General features: G+C 45.2%; 1 protein-coding gene across 7 annotated transcripts in view; it reads right to left on the bottom strand.

Annotated features, from left to right (window-relative positions):
* Positions 1 to 20,710, bottom strand: part of TNIK (TRAF2 and NCK interacting kinase) — a 160,292-nt gene that overhangs the window by 40,632 nt on the left and 98,950 nt on the right. For all 7 annotated transcript variants that reach the window (XM_054073961.1, XM_054073955.1, XM_054073956.1 and 4 more), the window contains 7 exons: positions 20,064 to 20,154; positions 18,583 to 18,713; positions 14,225 to 14,279; positions 13,306 to 13,384; positions 8,884 to 9,059; positions 7,194 to 7,260; positions 6,168 to 6,372 (listed from right to left, as the gene is read on the bottom strand). In XM_054073961.1, coding sequence (XP_053929936.1) covers positions 6,168 to 6,372; positions 7,194 to 7,260; positions 8,884 to 9,059; positions 13,306 to 13,384; positions 14,225 to 14,279; positions 18,583 to 18,713; positions 20,064 to 20,154 — 804 coding nt within the window. The remainder of the gene's footprint in view (positions 1 to 6,167; positions 6,373 to 7,193; positions 7,261 to 8,883; positions 9,060 to 13,305; positions 13,385 to 14,224; positions 14,280 to 18,582; positions 18,714 to 20,063; positions 20,155 to 20,710) is intronic.

Here is a 20,710-nt window from a genome sequence, read left to right as displayed (position 1 = left end):
CATCCAAGGAAGGAGACAAAAGTGTTTTTCACATGGAGGGAGCAGCATACCACCATCCTTCCAGTGCACTATTTGCCCAGCAGCCCTGATAAGCGTGCCTGACTTCTGGCCTCTCTCCTGCAAGGCAGCTTCTAACGACCAGCCCCCTCTATACCTAAAAGCCTATTTACCCCAAGGAGAAGGGAATTTTGCTCTCCAGGGACAGTGTTCTTTCAAAGCCAGGTCTGATGCTCTTCTGGATATTTGAAGGACCTCTGCACCTTGCCACAGCCAGACTCTTCAGGCTTAGGCTGTGAGCAGGATGAAATATACACATTTGTTGAGGCCAGGAGTAAAGAGCTTCCCTCCAGCTTAATAGCATTTTTGTCAGGTCACATTATAAGCAAGTCATTTGTCATGGTTGCATTATGAGCACCTTCAGCTAAACACTGCACCACCATTTCAGCACAGCGGAGCTCAATTGACAGCAGTACAGCCTCCTGGCACACTCGGCTGCCTTCCCTGTGAGGCTCTGCTTCAGCAGCTGGAAAATATCTGGATAGGATGAGGCACTATGGATGGGTGTGTGAAGCCTCCAGCAACGCACCCATCTCCCTTCTACCTCTGTTCATGCTGGTGCTGAGCAGCACTGGGATGACAAGGACCCTGTTGAAAGCAGGAAGTGCAAGTGAAAAGTTCACGTAGAAGGGAAAGAAAAAAGGAACAGACTTAAAGAGCTCTATTTGCCTCCTTTTCTCCTTATTTCCCACTGCAAATGCGTACTTCTCCACATTTCTCCAAGCCTGAAACTAGTGTTTATTTACACTATCCAGATCTATTATTCATGCAAGGCAAGAGCCCAAATTAATTAGGACTGCATTTATATAACTCTGCAGGTAAAGCTATATGTAGCTGCTTGTAAGCTAGAACAGGATCTTATTTGTGCTGCACTAGAAATGACAGGTTTTAAATATTGATGAGGGAAGCCACACGAAGGCAAAACCTCCAGTGGGAAGGTCCTTGGAGGCCTGGCATGAAACAAGGACTTCAAAGGAGCGAGCTTACTTTGCTAGATTAGAAGCACTCAGGACTATAAGCCACTGGCCAGCCAGAGCTGCCCCGTCACCCTGGTCAGCTTGGAAAGGCACCAACACTTACAAGAAGAGGCTCTTGGAAACCTTGGTTGCTGTTCCCAAGCACAAGTATGAGCCAGCAAAGAAGCAGAGAGGGAATTCCAAGTGACAAATATTCTAGGTGGTTTCTTTGTTGTGACAGGCTCATTTATCTGAGCCACCAGGGAAAGAGTGACTGTGGATGGAACATCATCTTTTCTGACACACCAAGCACTGGAGCATGGAGAGGTGTTTCCCACTGGTAGAGAAACTGGGTCAGAACTTCCCACCACTGCAAGCAGGGACCTCATATGCTCTAAACCACTGCAGGAACTTTTCATCAGGATCATTATGAAGGGATGCTCCACGCAAAAAACCCTCATGCTTCAGAAACTACGAGCTCTGCATGCATTATGACAAAAAAAACATAACAAAACCCTAGGGACATATAAAGCTTAGCACATACCTGTACTACAGGAGCTGCTGTAATGCAGCTCACCTTGGAAACGGTACAGGACTGCTGCCAAGACCATGGCAGTGCCCCCTTGTACCACGTTACTGGGAGGACATTGTCACCTTAATGAAAACATTGCTACAAGCTACATGACACCCGCATATACAGAAGAAAATAACAATCACCATTTTAGCTAGCCTAAGTTTATCTATAATTAATTGCTGGAATTTTTTTGCATTGCGTGATAAAAGCTTCCAGTAAACAGTCTTCTGCTGGTTAACCTACAAAGGAGCTGCAGCAATTTTTATCTCCTGAACATCCAGCTCTCTAAGTGCACTGGATGAAACCTCACACACAAACAGCACAATGTTTCACTTTGCGTTGTAGGTTACCTGTAAAGATCTGACCTTCATTTCATACCTAGAAAGGCAAAAAAATCCACAACATAGCAGAAAAACGAGGTTCTGTAAACCCCTCCGATTATATCCACCCACTGCTGCCGAGGTGTCTGCACAGAGATTTGTCTCACAGCACTCCTGATGCTTCTGGCCGGGAGATGTGTTATTCCTAGAGCTTGGCTGGAGTTCTGGTGGTTCAACTGGTGCAGTAAGACTCATTCTGTGCCCATAACAAATTGTTTATTACGGAAATATATATGTAATATATGTATATACATGGAAAAATTAAAACATTCAAGTGATCCAACCTTATGCATTACACGAATATTTTGCTTAGTGCTATCTGATCTATTGATTCTTCATTAATCTGGGGTTTCTTGGCAGCTGGTTCTAGTGCACATTTTGAATTCATGACACCAACTTTCTGAATGAGGGGAAACTAAGATGAAACTCTGCTCCCATGACGGTCCCAAGCTGAAAGCGAGCTTGGGGGTTTTGACTTCCACTGCAACTAAAGACAGCTGCAAATCTAAATCTCTCCAGCTGCCTGGAACAAGATTCAGCCTTAAAGAAGGAAATTGGTCAGCTGTTGAAAAAGGAGGCCAAGTGTCCAACAGATGCAAGGAGGCATGCTAAGGATGGCAGCAGGTCTCGTGGACAGCATGAGATGCATCAAGAGACCACCAGCACACTTCCTCACTTGACTTGTTTTATATATGCATTTGATACTATTGGTGGAGCAAAATTATGAGACAGTGGGTTTTCCCAAAAAGGCCCAAAAATGAGAGGTACTTTGTGAAAGGTCCAGGATTCCTGGTTTAGGAAGATCACATACAGAAAAAAATGTGATTCTTTCATTATGAGCTCTGTTGGGTGACGGAATGGAAATGGTGGGTGCTCTATCCCTGTCAACATTTAAAAACAAGATTGGAAAACCACGAGAAAATCTACTGAAGGTCTGTTCTGACAGAAGAACGGACCACTTATCCCACTAACAGCCTTTTCTCCAGCTCTTTGGCTGTGCAACTCCAATACAAATTAACTCCAGGCATTTTTGAGCTTGGCATAATCCAAAGCCAATCCCTCTGGTGCTGCACTGGGACGCAGCTGATGCACTCACTCATCCTGGCCACCTTCACAGTGTCTTATTATGAGTTAGAGTTCTTTCTACAAACACAGTAATATGCCTGGCAGTACTAAATAGGCTGACTTAGAAGCCCCAAAAGCCATCAGCTTCAAGTGTTTATTTGTCCCAAATGCTCTATTGCGTTTTAAAGGTCAACTTTATTTTGAAAATGCAGTAATATGAGTCTTTCACTGGTTTCTCCTCCCAGATATCTGCTCATACAGTGCTGCCTACTGCAGGCACACCCCATCTTAGTCAGACCATAAAGTAGCATTGAGGAAACTCTGTTCCCATTAACCACAATAAATCCAGAGCCAAGAGACAACAATTTAAGTTAGTGCAAAGCTAGCTAAGAAAACACAGAGAGACCAAAAGGCAACAGCCTGGCTGCTGCTGAAGGGTTTGGGTGCTGTTGTGATTGGTAGAAGAGTTGGGGCAGCACTGCTCTCCAGAGCAAAACTACACTGATAAAGATGGAGTGTGCTGGGTGCCTCTGGGCAGCAAAACCAGCAGAGCTAGGACAGCTGCTGTTTGGTACCTCTGTCTGGCCATCAGATGTTTCCTGCCTCAAAATATCTGGGAAGAACAAAGACCAAACTATATCCACCACTGTCTGGCTGTGCTAGAAATAGTGGGACAACCTAGGGGTACAAACCCCTTTCCATGTCCCCAGGCAGAGGCAGCACCTCTCCCCGTGGTGGATGCTGGGACTCCTCCAGAAACAACATCCTGGAGGATGCTCAGAGCTGCTGGAGCAGCTACCTGCCCACTACCTGCAGGAGGGACGAAACTTTCTGTTTCCTAGCAATCTCTGCCTTTACTATTTTTCTGGGTTTCCTACAGCAGCCTACATCAGATACACAACACCTGGCAGCCAGCTGCGCTGGGGAGCATCCCTCCTCACCGCTGCCCCAAATCACTGCAGTTGCAACAGGTTTGTACCTCTTCAAGGACCTCTGCTGTAATCCTCACCACAGCAACCTGACTAGATTTCTTTCTTGCCATGCAAGTGGTGCCTAATAGAGAGAAGAACTCATTTTACTCCGTGGCTCGAGACGCAGATGAGGCTAAAATAGGCTAGATGGACCCAAGATGATGGGCACTTGAGAAGATCTCAGGGCCACCACAGCCACCAGCGCGGAGCTGCTCACTCTGCCCTAATCCTCGCTAAAACCCAGGCTAAATTCCAGTTCTCTGATACGGCAGGAGAGTAAAAATGCCTTTTTGCCAGCTTTGCTCCAGCAGATCCCTCCCTTCAATTTAGGACCAAATATTGTAAAGTAGCTGGGAAGAAGGCAATGGGTGAAGAGCCCAAGGAGCTGTTAGAGCTACCAGCAACAAAGGCACTGACTTTGATTCCTGGCTATGGTGGCATTAGCTTTTAATGATGCGAGAGGGGTGGGGGGAAAGGATGGTCGGACTGGCAGAGCCCGGGACAAGCTGCACACAGGCCAGACCTGCAAGGCAGCCCCTCTGTAGCTCAGAGCAGAGCTCACCAGCTTAGCAACGGGATTAGTTCTCCATTCACAACCTGCCTGGGAAGCAGCAAAGAGAGAGAACAATTTTCTTCTATGTGAAGAGAACATATTAATACAGCAGCAAGCATTGTATTCATTACAGGATTTCAGCTAATCTGGTGTCTGCTTTTATTCTGCTGTTGTTCTGCTCCTGTACTGCTTGTAGCTAGCAGATTGGGACAATGGCAGAGCCAGGCTTCCTTGCGACAATCCTCAGATCTGTTGGAGCACAGATTTCCGTGCGCAACTCTGTGCAAACCCCAGTTCATCAGCTTTAGGAAGGGTGCAGGATGCAAACAAAGCCTGACCTACAATACATTGAACAGGACGCTCCATGCTCTGACAACACAACAGACCTACTTATTTAACAGACTGAAAAAATGCCATGCTTGGGATTTGCCTGTGTTGGGTTTTGCCCTGGAGGGGCTCAGGGGACCACCTCGAAGAGAGGCATCCTATCACCATCGTCATCACCATTGGCTGCCTGAAATTCCTTTCTGTCTGCAACCCTGGCCTGAGGGCATTACCCAGCACACCAAGAGTCAGGTTAAATGTAAGAGATACTCTGGCTTCTACAAATTATGGGAGTTGCTGCTCTAATAGCCCATTTACTGCAAGTCCTTTTTTCAGACATATCAGTGACCTCTTAATTAATCACCCTTAACTATGAACCCTTCAAGGAGGCACTGGGATGAGTTCAGTGCAAGGCAATGGGTTTCTTTGTGCAAAACCACATCAAAACACCTAAACCAGGAGAAACTCTCCTCTTTTCTTTGGTGGACTTCTGCAATCCAGAAGCTGAGAGCTAAACGAAAAGTGAGCACTTCATATAGAAAATGCAGCCAAGCTGTGCAACTCACAGACATCCAAAGTCACCCGGTCAAATCCTGCAGCCGGATTTTAAATGGGGTGGATAATTTTATGACCAATCGCATTTGTAGCTGGTATGTTAAGACAAGGGTAATGAAATCTTATGCTTCAGGGCACATATGGATCATTGCACAAGTCAGACAGGCATCTGCCCCTCCCCTGCAAGAGAAATTGTAATTGGCAAGGACCGGAAGGACTAAAGTTGAAATTGGGGATTAAAAGGTATGCAAGTGGCACATGGATCTGGTGAAAGGGCAAACAGAGCTTTTCAGCTTCTCCTCAACTATAATGGTCCACAACAGCAAATGATGATAATGAGCTTGACAGATGCCTGGACCAGTAACAGTTTTGCCCAACTCGAATGAATACAGCTATCACCCCAATATTGGGCTAACTCTGCTCAGTAGTTCCAGGGATCCTTTTAAGTTTGGTATTTCAGGGGTTTATTTACAATGAACCAGCTTTGTTACCTTCACAAGAGCTTGCAACTCTTACTGTGGTGAGCAGAGTGGCTGGAGGCTGGTAAGCACAGAGGATGAGCAGGAGAGTTTGTCCAGTGTAATAAAGCCTTTGGATTAACTGACGAGAGAGTTTAGAACATGACCTTCTTAAACCAGGCTGAGAATAGTCCCTTGGGACCTGCTACCAGAAAAACCACTGTTGCACCTGAAAACAGCCTTTGCCAGCCCACTGCTCAGCTTGGTCAGTTACCTCCTCCAGCCTTCGCCTCTGCTCCTTCTGCTCCTCAATCCGCTTCTGTCGCTCGGCCAGCAACTGCCGCTTGTGCTCCTCATTCTCCCGCTGCTGCTGCTCCAGCTGCTGCCGGCGCAGTGCCTCCGACCTCTCCTTGTTTGCTAGCTGCAGCCTCAAGAAATCTCGCCTCAGCGTTGACTCCCCAGGCAGGTTTAGGATGGAGCTGCACAGGAGAGAAGCATCAGAGAAGATCCACTCCTGCATCCTTAGACCACTTGCCAGGCAAAGTTCTGTGTAATCTTCTGCCGTGGCCACTCTCCCTTTCATCCTAATAGCATCCCAACACCCAACAGGGCTTGGACAGTAGCAGCTGGAGGGACGGGGGGGATCACAAGTGTTGGGCCAGGGCAGCAGCAGCGCTCTGTTCCCAGCTCACCAGTAACTTATTTGCTAGAGGTTCCCTTAACATGATGTTTCTAACCAAAGCCTCTTGTGCTGCAATGGCACACATTATATTTAGCTGTTCACAAAGCACATTTAGCAAGAATCATTGCCAGCTATTAAAATACTACATTATCTCTGTGAAATAATGGAATAACCTGATACTAATTATGACAGCTCTAAAAAATGACACCAAAGAAAGTTCCAGTCCTACCACACTCACAGCAGCGCTGGACAGGTTTCACGGTGAAAAGTTACATGGCAATAGGAAGCTACATGTGGATGTAAGGAACCACATTTTAAGAATCTTCTTTAATTTCAACTCATGTTTTTTTGCCACATCTAAATAGCCACATTCCCATAACAGCCCCACATCACACTGCAGATCCCACAGACAATGGGGTACCCAATCTTCTTCCCCAGCTTTTGATCAAGGTGACCTTCAGCATCATCTAGCAGAGGGAACAGACTGCTCTGCCAGGGAACGGGGGGTCTGCTCAAACTGTCCTTTTTCCTTTTCTTGTTCATATGAGTCTGTAATCCAAGCTGATTTTATACAGAATTAAAGAGATGTAGGTGCAGAAATGCAATGCTGAGTCTTACCTGGGCTCTCCAGAGTCATTTTCTTCCTCCTCCTCCTCGCTTCCACTGTACTCATACTCTGTCTCATCTAGGAACAGAATTGCTCATCAGTGCCCAAACTGGATTAATTTGTTTTTCCGGTGGTTGAAAACCACAGAGCTCCGAGGACAGAACAGACAACTCTCTTTCTCTCACATGAAAAATAATAAGCAACATCATTGCTCTCCATTTTCTATTTTTACGGGGGGCTGCAAGGCCAGGGAAGCACAGGCAGTCTCCTTGGGTGCTGGCACCTTGCATGGCTGGGCTGGCCAGGAAGAGGGTTGCAGTCCTGGCTGGAGCACTGCAGGCAACGCCAGTGCAACAAGCAACTGTCTCCAGCAACCCAAGATGCTTGATGCAAAGATGGAGGTATCCACAAAGTAAGAATTTATTCCCATACAGCAAAGACAGCGAGGGATCTCCTTCTTCAGGAAGTGCACCATAAGCTATTGAAGCCATAGGTGCTGGAAAGTGGGATTTAACTATCACTCTGAAGGCATGAACTCCTCTCTCTCTAAACATATGCTATCCCTACGCAAATTCATATATTTTCCAGGCAATGAAAACATCTACGTAAAAGCCCAACTGCAATGTTTTGCTACATACTGTGATTTCTATTGGGATATTATCTTTATCGGATGAAGGGAATGATAGTAAAAGAAAGGCTTGCATTTATCCAATTACTCTCTATCTCTAGAGTCCAACCTTCATTTGCCAGACTAAATACATTTAATACTTCACTGGGATCCCGTTTTATTGTTTTGACTGTAGTAAAAACTATTACAAGGGCTGGAAGGTACGCATGAAAAATTAATATTGCTACCAATAATAAGAGAAATAGTGACATATTAATTTGTTGGATTCTACAAATGAGCTTTCAAATTAAAATTCTGTTCACAAGCAACTGAATAGTTTAAGAAGTTTCTTCAGCTATCTGATCTTCCTTTCAAAGGACTTTGATAGGGACTGGAGACTTCAGTGAAAACATTCAGTTTAATAGGTTATTCCTAGTCAACGGAATCGCTTTGAGGCAAGGGTCTTATCTAGATATTCGTTTGCACAATTCTGCTCAATGCTGGTGCAGCATGAATGTCACGTAAATGAACAGACTTGGCATGAAATATGTGAACTAGGACAAATACAGCTTAGCAGCTTCTCCCTCCCACAGGCCAGGATGTATATATGCAGATGTAAATTTTATACACACATTTTAATGAATCAAAGCTTCAATGTCCCGTATGGAAATTACCACTTCAACAAAAAATATACCATTTTTCATCAGGAAAATAAAAGATTTAAACCCACTGATTAGGTCTAATGACAGTTACCTGTAGGCTTTGTAGGAATGCCAACTGTGTTGTTACGGATATTTATTTTAGTTTCAATGACTGAGAGGAATCAAATCAAAATAATCAAACCTCCACTAATCAAACCTAAAAACCGTAAGAAACATGATCACACAGAAGCACCACACCTCTAAGTCAACCAGTTTGCAAACTAACTTAGCCATCTGAATAAACAAAACTGGTACTGAGACCATGAGGAACTCCATCCTCTTTGGCTTTCTTCTTCTACACATAAGATTCGCACACAGAGATGAGCCTTGCTCTAAGCTACGGATCTCCCAGGACAAGTCAAGGATTGCCCAGGTTGTTGCTTCTCCACTAACCTTTCTCGCCTCGTTTCTTTTTAGTCCTGTCGATGTGGTCCTTGAGCTGGATGCGGACCTGCCTTTCATTGGGTTGGTCTCGGATGAAGGGGTGCTTCATCAGCTGCTCCGTGGTTGGTCTCTGACTGTGGTTCTTCACTAGGCAGCTCTCAATAAAAGACTGAAACTTTTTAGACCTGGTCAAGGACAGGAAAGAGGTAAAGAATCAATTCTTGTATTAGAAAGTGAGAAACTTGTGGCTGTTTGAGAAGATCATTTGGCTGCTACGCAACTCTTGCTCAGATGCAGCCTTCCAAGAAGATTCCCACGACTCCTCTGTTGCTGCTCAGCATGGTCTCAAAGCTGCACTATCACACGTGCCCTCTATCACTTTTTCTTCTCCTACTCTTCCCATGCAAGCTCCCATCTACGCCTTCCTGGTACAATTAGGAGGAAACACTGTTCTGCTGAGACTGAAGAAAGCTGGGAATCATCAGTATGACCATGGAATCACCAAAGCCAGATATCATCAAGGGCAACCAAGAAAATGCAAGGAAGCGTTCCTCCTCCCTTCCCTCTGACCTGTGAAACGGCAGGTAGAAATAAGGGACAACACAACCAGATATAAATGCAATTACTTAATAGACTGTTTCTCGTATTTTGTGGCTCTGGGTGGTATTTCAAGAGATGTATCTTTACGAAGATGAGTGGGACAAGCCAAGTTGATGTGTTTCTTTAGATTTAGCCACCCAACATTACATGACTTGTTAAAGATCAGATGACCTCTGGGAGACGCTTGCTCCCTGCAGTCCTTACTTGCTTTCTCAAGCAAGGATGGTTGGGGGTGAGCCCCAACAATTTCACTGACTTATCAGGTCCTGCAGGCCATCGTGCGCTGGTCCCTCCATCACAGACCCAAGGGAATAGGCCATGCTCTTCGGGCAGCACGGTTTGGGCAGAGGTGGGTACTTGGCTGTGGGTGGTAAAGCCAAGCCCCTCCTTGCAGCCACCTTCCCCTAAACAGTTAAATACAATCTCAGCTAAAACAACTTCAGCCAAATCTTTAATAAACAAATTCATCTTAGTCTCAAGTGTTGCATATCAGAAGTTTTCCTAGAACTAATTTCACTACATTATATACCCAAGAGGACAGGGATTTACAAGAAAGAAAGATGTTGACAGGCTGCTATACTCTATGTTGCTTTAGCAAACAGGAAAATGAGTGTAAATTAATGTCAGAAGCCAACAGATACTACAGAATTGCACTAGAAGTAAAACAATAAGCTTTCAGAGATTTTACTTTTAAGCTGCCAAGTCTAAAAGTGATTTATCTTTTAAGTGCTAATCCATACAAATTGAGATGCAAAAATAAAATACACTACTGGATCAAATTAAATCCTCCCTCTAGCTTTATTAACAAGCCTCTTCTTTTTCCACCTTGCCCCAAGAAATGCAGTGTCTCCAGTGTATTCCAGAAGGGACAAGCCACACAATGCTCAAAAAAAATCTGCTTCTAAAATATGATTCTCCCCTGTTGGTGTGAATATGGAGAGACTCCAGTCCTGGCTGTGTGGTCCAGAGCACCCTCAAATATAGTCGAGGAGAAGTAGCTAAAAAGTTATCCTCCAGTAAGTGATGGGTTTTTCATCTCTGGAGGACGACTGTCCCAGTGACCTGTGATAGCCTAAGACACCTTTGCATCCTTGAGCTGGTTGAGCAGTTATGGACACGGACCAGCTCAGGTCTCTGGTTTTCCCAAAATCCTCCTCTCCAAAAAAAATTAAGCCTGTTCAGTGACACACTTCAGCCCTCACTGGAGCTGGAGCAGAAGACAAGGGCTTTCTCCCTGGCTCTGATCCAGGACACTGCCACATATTTCGTCCTTTCCCCAGGCACAGGTCAGCTACCTTCATGAAACACACACTCCTCCAGCTCCTGGGGTTTGTAAAGCTTAAATCAATGTTTGCAAAGTCTTTGCACTGTTTGGATGAAAAATGGTATCACAGCATAAACAGCACCTCATTAACAAAGAGGTTTTGTCATCTCTTACAAGGCAGGGCCAGGGAGTGGTTAGAGGAACAACATCAATGAAGTTCAAGTTCATTTCACCTGTGAAACGTGGGAAGAAGAAAATAAAGCTTTCTTGCCGGTTGGCTCTAATCGGGAAAGAAAATCATACCAAAGACTCTTTAACTTCATAGGAACCCAGCACTTTTTTAAAAGTGAGTTCAAGGATTTAGCAAGCAACGGAAGTACTTTCCACTCCAGGACTTTCAATTCGAGGCAGCTTTCATGCCCGTGTTCCCACTCAGTCACTGACTTACCCTCAAAGGTGCTGGAGTCACTTTGCTATCTACTTCACTGAAGAAAAACAGTCTGCCCACTTAGTGTACTTCTGTGTGTTGCCATGCAAAAAAAAGCAAGGACAAATCCAAGGTTTAAATTGAACCTTTCTTCACTTTGCTTTTCTCTTGTGATCTGTGTTTGTGAAAACCAGCCCACTGACTGCAAGAGAGCCACTACCAAAGCCTAGTGAAACAACTCCAGTCTTCTTGGGTTGGGCCTGCAGAACTCAAGAGCCACCCTGGCCAGGCCCAAAAACTCCAGCTGAGAAATGAGCCAAGAAGAGTAAGTTTGCCCAGCGTCCCACCAAAAATACTGAAAAAAACTGTTCTTCAGGAATCGGTGGAGCTTGATCTGGATCCTTTGGAGCTTCCCATCACAATGAAAGCTTGGAAGATGGATATAGGTTTGAGCTGCCTGGAGTACATGTATCCCAGCTCTGACAGAGACCAGGGATCCCTGCTTGCTCACGGAGGGGTAGCAGAGCCCAGGTAAGCACTATGCTTCCCTGGACGGGTTGAAGCTGGAGTGTTGCTACACTCCAACTTCCCAGGTGACCCTCCTCTCAAAGCAGCCAGGATGCCAGCCCTGGCATGGGCAGAGCACAGCCCTGGACAGAGCAGCTGACTCCAGGGAGGCACCGCCATAGTTGACCACCACGAGATGTGCAAACCTGAGACAGCCACCAGATGCGTGAGGGGATCATGGTGCTAAGAACCACGCTGGTTTACACAAAGCCCATCCCAGTATCTCAGAGCAGGGAATAAAATACAACTTCCAACCGAGCTCTGCTTCTACCTTATGGAGACAAGAAAATGCTATGCTCAAAACCTGCTTTTGTCAGCTCTCCTCTGCCTGGAAGCTGAGGAAGCCTTTGCTGAATAAATGGCACTTTTGTATGAAAAATAAACTCTAAAGTCTTACATTCCATTTTGTGCTGCAGCAGTGAGAGCATAATGAAGTAGGAGACTGGTGATCTGGCAGAAAACAAGTGTATAAACTATTTTCTCAGCTGACGAATGGCCTCCTCAAAAGGTTGTGCAAGGAGAGTGAGTGTCTTTGACACCCTCTGCAGAGCCAGCTGGGAAGAGTCCCTCTCCTTCTGGTTTGTTACTAGAGCAGCTGATGATCAGGCTGACAAAATTAAGATGCTTCTTGCCACAGCCTGGGTGAGTTTTTAGGGGGCTGGTCCTAACATGCCAACACCATGAATCTGATGCAGAGGACTCCAAGACCCTTTTATTCCTCTCCCAGCAACAAAACACCTGCTTGCTTTGGCACCAACCATTTTCATTACCTAGCATCTAACTCTTCTATGGTTTTTTTCTTTTTGCATCTTCAAAAAGATAATAAGCATGATTTGAAGAAACAAAGCAAAACTTCCCTCCATCAGCTCAGCCTATCTAGAAGCAAGGGGCAGTGCTGCCTAACGTTTGGCAGATCTTCCCTGACCAAAACACTGCTGAAACTGGGGCAGGCAAACAGCATAAACCAGAGATGAGTGTGGACTCCAGCCCCCTCAGTACAGAACATACAGTAACAAAACAACATCTGCTGGGCTTCAGGAATATTTTTCCTACGGGTTTTTATTGGCATGCCCTACTTTTTTTTTCCAAACAGTGATGTATTTTTTCCCGCAAAACTTTACAATAAAGCCCAAACTAAGTACAAATTTCCGCATTCCTGGGCCTTCAAGATAAACTATCCCCTTTTTTGGCTTGGATACATGTTTCCACTTGAAAATAGAACCTGACTGCAAAGAAACAGGAGCCAAGTGAAGTGTCATCTGGCTTCAGGCTGCACGAACCGCCTTGGAAAAGCCAACTGTATGCTGTGAAATGGCAGCATTAGCGAGCATTCCTACCTCCGTCTACCTAGGAAGCCCTCCATTCCACTGTGAGCAACTCTGTCAGACCAAATTGCCTCTCTGTAGGATACCAAGAACCAAACTTGCACTCATCGGAGTGATGCTAGAGATAGTCACAGACCCTCGAAGCTATAAATATATGTAAACACCAAATCATCAGCACACCTGGGCTGCAGAAACAAGTTGCTTCAGAAGAGTTTTTACAGCTGTTGAAGTCTGAGAAAAAGACTCACCACTTCTTTGATTTCAACCTCGGGGCTGGGTTGCGGGGAATGAGGAAGAGGGCTCTCATTGGATGCATGTCACAGAGAGCTGCAATGTGCAAGAAGAGGCATTAAACACAGCATGGCATCCTGCAAACCCCTGGCTTTCCTAAAGAGAGGCTATGTGCCCAACTGGGGACATCCAAGTTTATTCTGAAGCTATGAGATCTGCAAGGCAGTAGGATTTGCAGTGACAAACCCCTGCAGACAAACTCTGGCCTGGCAGCACCCTGGAGCTCCAGGAAGAGCTGACACCCCCAGCCAAGTGCTGTGTGTGTGCCTGGCACCACTGGGCTCAGCATCCAGGGCTGGCTGAGGATGCCTGCACCTCTGCAGCTGCATGTCCCAACATCCTGCCAGGTGTTGCCAGCAACAAGTTCAGAGCACAGTACAGCTGCACCACGTGCCACCATGCTCTGCTTTATTTACTTGTGTTTACCAGCATGCAAGGATAGTCCCAGGATAATGCTGACAACCCAACAGCAGTATGACCACTGCAAATGCATCAGCTGAAACCTGGGTGCTGCTGTTTGTGCCACCGCAGAGGTCAACAAAACACCAGCTCTGAGGAGCAGTGTTTTACCTGCTTCCAGTCTTCCATTTCTTCTCCATATTTATTTTATATGAAGAAACTGAGTTCCAGAGTGCTTAAGGAGAGTGGTGGGAGTCACACGGGGTTGTATGCCTTTGCCCACTGCCCATCCTGTCTTCTCAACCAGGCTGGCCTGGTCCCCGTGAACCCCGTAAGCTCCATCTCAGTGAGTCCAGGTTGCTTAGGAAAACCTTTGCATGGTGTTTCTTGCACAGAACTAAGTGCTGGCTGCTGCTCAGCAAACACCAGCATGTTACCACCCAGAGTTAATTAAAGCAGAGCAATGCATCTACTTACGGGGAGCACCTTCGGCCATCTCGATGGCTGTTATCCCCAAAGACCACAAATCACTCTGTAAAAGAAAGCAGAGGGACATATATGTCACAGCAGTGCGCATCGGGCAAAAGGGAAAGTGCGGCTCCTCCGAGCCTGGGGAGCTCAGCCCTGTGAGCTGGGTCTCCATGTTCTCTGCAAGCCCTCAGACCCACAACCTTCAGAGCTTGTGTCATCCTCCTGCCATGTATTGAGCCTTCAGATGAAACCTCCAACCCCGCTCTTAATCCCAAGATTTATTTCTAGATAGATCACATCTGTTGGTTTACCCATGTCCACTGCTGCGGTTACCCCATCATAGAAAGTCACTAAGTTGGTCAGACAGGATTTGCCCCTGGTGAAGCCATGCTGGCTGCCATTAATCACCTCCATGTCCGCCATGTGCTTTAGCATAGCTTCTAGGAGGATCAGTTTCATGATCTTCCCAGGCACAGAGGTGAGGCTGACAGGTTGGTAGTTCTCAGGGTAGATCTCAGGAAGATATCGCAGAAGGCTCTTGTATCATGGACTGCTCACTAATAGTAGCCTGAAAAGCGGTGTTTTGCCAGTGGGAGAAGAAATAGGCACTTTTATTTAGCCTGTATCCAAACCTTCCTCATCCCACATGGATGGTTGAGTCTCCTGAATGATCAGAGCACAGCAAACACACTTATTTGGAAAACTTTTTGACTTCATACTTGTATCATGCTTCCTTCCATTTTCTCCCTTGCAAACAGGGACATGTGCACCCCCAGCTCCCTGTCAAAGAGCAGTGGTGAGGAATTCCATAATCTCCTCCCAACTCCAGCATCACCAATGAGCAGTAGCTCCACCTCTAGATTTGGTAATGAGCCCCAGAGGATGGCTTGGATCTCCCAGACAGTAGCAGAGGCAGAGACAGTACGTGTCTGGTGAGGGAAAAACAAGCACCTTCCCTAACAGCACTGCCGCATCTTGTTTTTTGGCAGAATGTGGCTAATTCATTATTCTGGACATTGTGTACAGGGCTGCTAATGATTCACAACTCAGCACCTGCTGCATCAGGAACAGGACCCAGACTAATTTTGGCGCCTTCATCTCAAGCGCAGCCTCTGACACATCTCCAAGGGGGTGGAGAGACCTGCCTGAGGTGGGAGAGTGGCAACGACAAGGGCAAAAGCTGCAGGTGCACAGGGGACCAGAACAAGCCTGATGCTACGTAGCTGCAGCTGATGTTTGCTGGCGAGAAGCTAAACTCTGGTTAGCATATCAAAAAGAGTAAATGTTGTCAATAGATACATCTAAGGGTGGAAGGGATGGACTCTGCCTTCCACTCCTCCTGCACCTCCAGCTCTCACATCTTGCTCTCCCTTTGCCCTCCTGTCTGCCACGTCCTTGCAGTCTCATTTCAGCTTTCTCCTCTGTTTCAAGAGCTGCCCTTTCCAAACAGCCTCAATCCTCTAAACCTTCAATTTACTAAGTAAATCTCAGAAAGGTTGTTTTTCCCAGTTCAGAACCTAAAAGCTCGGTCAGAGCTATAGACAGCCTCTAGGGATCACAAACACCTTCTCATGTACATCATCCAGGAAAGATAACTTAGGTTTTCAATTTCAAGGCACTTTTCCTCATTTTTAACTCAAGTTCTCCCCTAACAAATGCCATTCTTGCTACACATCTTTGTATCTGCTTAAACATTTTCTTTCATATCTTATTTCCAGCCCTTTCGCAGGACAGTCTCATCTGTTCTTTTTTTCTGGTCAGCTGGGATTTCTGTCGCATACTTAATTATCGCAGTCTTTCCACATGATTCAGCACGCATGACCCCTTCCTCTTGGGTTGCTGCTGAACTCCTTCCAAATTCCTAGTGTGTCTTTCCATACCGAGGTGCCCAGTATTATATACAAGATGCCAAATGACCTTAAAGCTGGAGCAATATAGAAACGGATTATCACCTCTCTAAGTCTTCCACAGAAAGCAGAAAACTCAGCAGGAAGCACACATTTTATAATGATCTGGAGTTCAGAACGGCTTTTTTGTGCAGGGATTTTATTTTTGAGTCTGAAAAGCTTTTCAGTCAACCCAGTAAAAAGATGCTGTGCTAATATATTAGCATTGTCTTGACTTGGGAAGGGAAGCAAGCTTCATTTTTTTTTCTCCTTCCCTATTGATTCTAAGCTTTTTGACAAGATATCTCTAAACACAAAAAGGAAGACTGGCTGGTGGAAAAACCAACAAATAACCCAAACAATGTGGGGGCTCTATTTGTTCTTTTATAAAGTGGTTTATTTTTTCTGAGGAGGTATTAACTGCCTCCTTCCATAGATTACACGGGCATCTCTTTCTGGCTAAGAAAACAGTGAGATCAGAGGCTTTTTGTCCAACAGATTAAGCTTGTGAGGATTCCTTTTCTCACTCTATAAATCTCATCTTTTGTATTCACTATTTTAAGGCAGTTGGCTAAACCTTAAGAGCATCTGCTTTGCATCCCTTTAAAAAAAAAAATTGTCATTTACATATTTTCCCTCCACTTCAAAGCAAGAGCATCAGGTGCAGGGATGTGATCCGGCATACGGACTAATGTCCACTGGCTCCCACATCACTGCAAGCTCAGAAAACACCCTGCAGTGAGTGTGTCGGCAGTAGTCAGCTTTCTGTTTCATACCCCCAGCCAAGGGAAAACGGTCAATGCCAACCTCAGAGATGCAAGCGCCCAACTCGTTATGAGCGTTTGATCCTCAGGGACAATAGAGGGATTCTGGTCTGTGCGCTTGTGCATGAGTCAATGGCATATTAAGTGCCCTAGTTATTCTGGAAAGAGAAAAAAACCTCAGGGATTTCTGAGGGTATAAAGCAGCCCATGAAGATATCAGTATTTAAAAAAAAAAAAAAAATAACAAAAAGCTGCAATTAATTAGACCAGCGCGCTGTCAGAGCCAGGCAGCTGTCAGCAGAGAAGCAGTGAGAGCAGTTAGCGCGGGCTGCAGTCCTGCTACGAAGCACTGCCATCAGCAGAGTTGAGGAAATGCCTGTTGTAATTGGTTAATCAAAGTGAATTAAGCAATTGCAGATTGAACTATTTCTACATGTCCTTACCATTAACAATATATGCAACCCAGAGTTTGAACTCACACTGGAAAGTCAATTGACTGATGCACTTAAATAGCTGCAATACCAACATACTTTGATACTTTAAAATCCTTCATCTCTCAAAAATTTCTATGTGTGATTGGTAATTGCACCCCAAATCGTATCACGGTCATGCGCTGTCTCACTACTATGTTGTAGCATCCTATGGTAGAAAGCAGCTACCTAGCTCCACACCAGAGGTTCTCAAGGTTGTTTTTAAATATGACTTTGTAAAGCAATGTCTCGGCACGCGCATGAGCAGAGGTACCACAATCTTTATACACATCTGAGCTTCTCCTCTCAAAGCTCATGTGTGAATGTCTTGCTCTCCTCTCTGGACAGGCTCAGTGGACCTTAGGCAGTTTGGAGCTAGAAATTAATGTTCTGGATGGTTCAAAACCCAAGGGACAAAAAAACCAAGGGACTTCTCTATAGATGTATGTCCAGAAACTTGCAGTAAACAGGATATATTAAGCTCTCTTTGCTTTAAACATCAGACCTCACTGTAGCCTGAAAGGGCAGGTGGGACTCATAACCCTCCTGCTGACCTGTTGAGTGGCACAGGGCTCTGTGCAAAGTTACAACTCAGCAGCGATGTTGTGCTGCTACCAATCCAAAAATAAACTTCAAACAAGTAATAGAGACATGTGAAAACTAGGTCAGCCCCCCGAACGTCTGATTGTGTGGCAACCTTCAGATCTCTCTGCAAATACCAGCCTGCGGGCCAAAAGATGTGATTCTGCCCTTTCTAAACCTGACCTGACTTCTCTCTGGAGTAAATAGAACAAATACAGCATGTTCAACTGTAGTATTTGAATAGCCAGCATTGAAAAGCAGGCCAGCAGATAGGAAGCCTGACTCTGACACTTTTCTGTGCATGGGGAAAGACTTCTTCACAGTAAATCTGGATATGTGAACAACACAACAAAGATTCACGTCGGACCTGAACTGGCATCTCAAAATCCAACAGCCACAAAGCACAAGACCATGACACCTGCCAACCTATTTTGCAAAGCTCAAGAATATACTAAAGTCCTGAGTGCTCAGGTTCACGGCGCGGGGGCATAAAATGTGAAGCCACACCAAGCACCTTCTTCAGATGTTTACAATCAGTGTTTATCAGCACTGGTAAGTGCTGCTTTAATTCCTTGCCCTTCTTATTCATGGATGTGCTAGGCTTTGCAAAGATCACATCTGCAATGACATATAAAACAGCAGGAAGATGCTTGCTTGGGTACCTTAAAGTCATAAGTGGCATCAGGATTTTCATCGCAGGCAATGACCTCGGGGGCCATCCAATAAGGCGTTCCAATGAAGGTGTTTCTCCTGCCCACCGTTCTGTCCAGCTGAGCGCTGACACCAAAATCCACTGTGGATAAGAATGACAAAAGGACATTGTAAGGTGAGAGAAAAATCGGAGTAGCACCCTTCTGTCAAATGTAAAACATAGAGTTAATTCAGACCAACTCCTCTACATGGTTAAGAAAGAAAGACAGGGACAGACACATTCCTATTTGATCTCTGCTGGGATCAACAGAGGTCAATCAAGGACGAATCTGATCATCTGATGTCCAGGTTTTGTAAGAAACTCCGTACTTTTTCCTCCTTGCCAGAAGGCAATGAAAAGAAATCACAGTTCTTCATACTAATGAGAAACAGGGTTAGTGACATGAATAAGCAGCAGCCTTTGTTCTATGCTTTCTCATTTGAATTAAAGCCTGCCAAATATTGGTAGAAGCCTCATTTTTCTACCTGAATTCTTGTTGGAAATAGCAAAAATGCAGAAGTCTTAATGAACTAATGGCTAAGGACAAAGGCCCATAGGGAAACGTCAAGCAGAGAGCTGCAAAATGAAGCAAAAACCGATGAAATCGAATCAGTGAGAATACTCTATGGTTCACTAAATTCACTTCGCACAACACAACAGTTGGAGACATGCCCTGGAGAATTTCCCCTTGGAGAAGAATCTTCACCAGTATAAAGCCAAATGAGCTGGTGGTGCAATCTGTTAAGCTGGGCTTTTAATCTGCTGTAAAGGCAGAGGTGAGACATGGGAAAACTAAGCTCCAACCTCACTTTACGAGTGAAAGGGTTTACTCATTAGAATAAATTAAAATGCACAAGGACAGCCTCAATAACACTGGTGCCGGACAACAGAGGATATAAGCACACTGTCTGTGCTGAGCTGCTGTCTTCCAGTCTTCTAGATGATCTTCACATGAATGCCGGGTCTTCTCCAGAGTGACTAACACCACATGAGAAATTCTTGCAAATTAAACCTTCTCCAACAAGTTGGCTTGGAAAACAAATCTGGATTAGGTAACACTAAATTGACTGGACCATGCTCCTATAGGACGTTACATGAAGCTGTGATGGAACAGCCTTCTGTAAAGGCTGGTGATGCACGCAAGCCACTTTTCAACCAGGCCATGAAAATATGGTCTTGATTGCTTAATAAGCGTCTGACGGCAGAGCTGTCCAAACTATCTGTCTGAACAGAAACATCACTGCAAGTACATCTTTGCATGCAGAACTTGGCCACCAACCACTGACGGTACTTGGTTGATACCCAAGGCCTTGTTATTGAGGCTGCCACAAGGAAAAAACACAGAGTAGCTCTTAGTAAACACTCCCTTTCTCCAAGTCATGTACAGTCAGTTTTGCTGCATCCCTCCAGCCAGCCCACTTGCAGTTTCCAAGCACTCTAACCCACTCTCACCTAGTTTAACTTCTGCGTTTTCCGTCAGCAATACATTCTGTCCCTTGATGTCTCGATGAATTACTTTGTGCTGGTGTAGATGACTCAAGCCCTAGAGAATTCAGAGAAAGGTTAGAGGAATCCAAGTTCAAAGCATGTTATTTTCTGACATTCCTCCTCAACCAATTACGCTCCAGAAACTGCTGGAATTAAGCACTTGAGAGCTCTTCTGTTTATCACATGCTCAACTGTCACACACTGAGAGGACATGACCAGCAAGCGAGACACCCAGTGACAGGCTATGTGTGCCGCAGTGGGTGCTCACCGCTGCAGGAGACCAGAATCCTCAATTCTACAGGGATTAAACCTAACCTTTCAGTTTCTGCAGGAACCCATACTAACCCAAATTCTTCCATGTCTCCAGACATATTTTCCCCTGTGTGCTCTCTTGCTTTAGGGAGCAATTTCTGTGGCAGAAATAATAGAACGGTTTTGTCTCTTTTCTGTATTTCCATTATCCAGAAACTGAAACAAACCAGTTCTCTTGTTATGTTGGTCCAATAAATGGGACTTCCATACACTGAGAAACTTGTATTAAAAACCTACCATGCAAATACAAATATTATAACTTGCACACATGCCTAATGGAGATATAACTCAAATTAAAA

The sequence above is a fragment of the Cuculus canorus genome, chromosome 9 (assembly GCF_017976375.1).
Source record: "Cuculus canorus isolate bCucCan1 chromosome 9, bCucCan1.pri, whole genome shotgun sequence".
NCBI lineage: Eukaryota > Metazoa > Chordata > Aves > Cuculiformes > Cuculidae > Cuculus > Cuculus canorus.
Note: the sequence above shows the minus strand (reverse complement) of the source record. Positions and strands in the feature narration are given on the sequence as shown.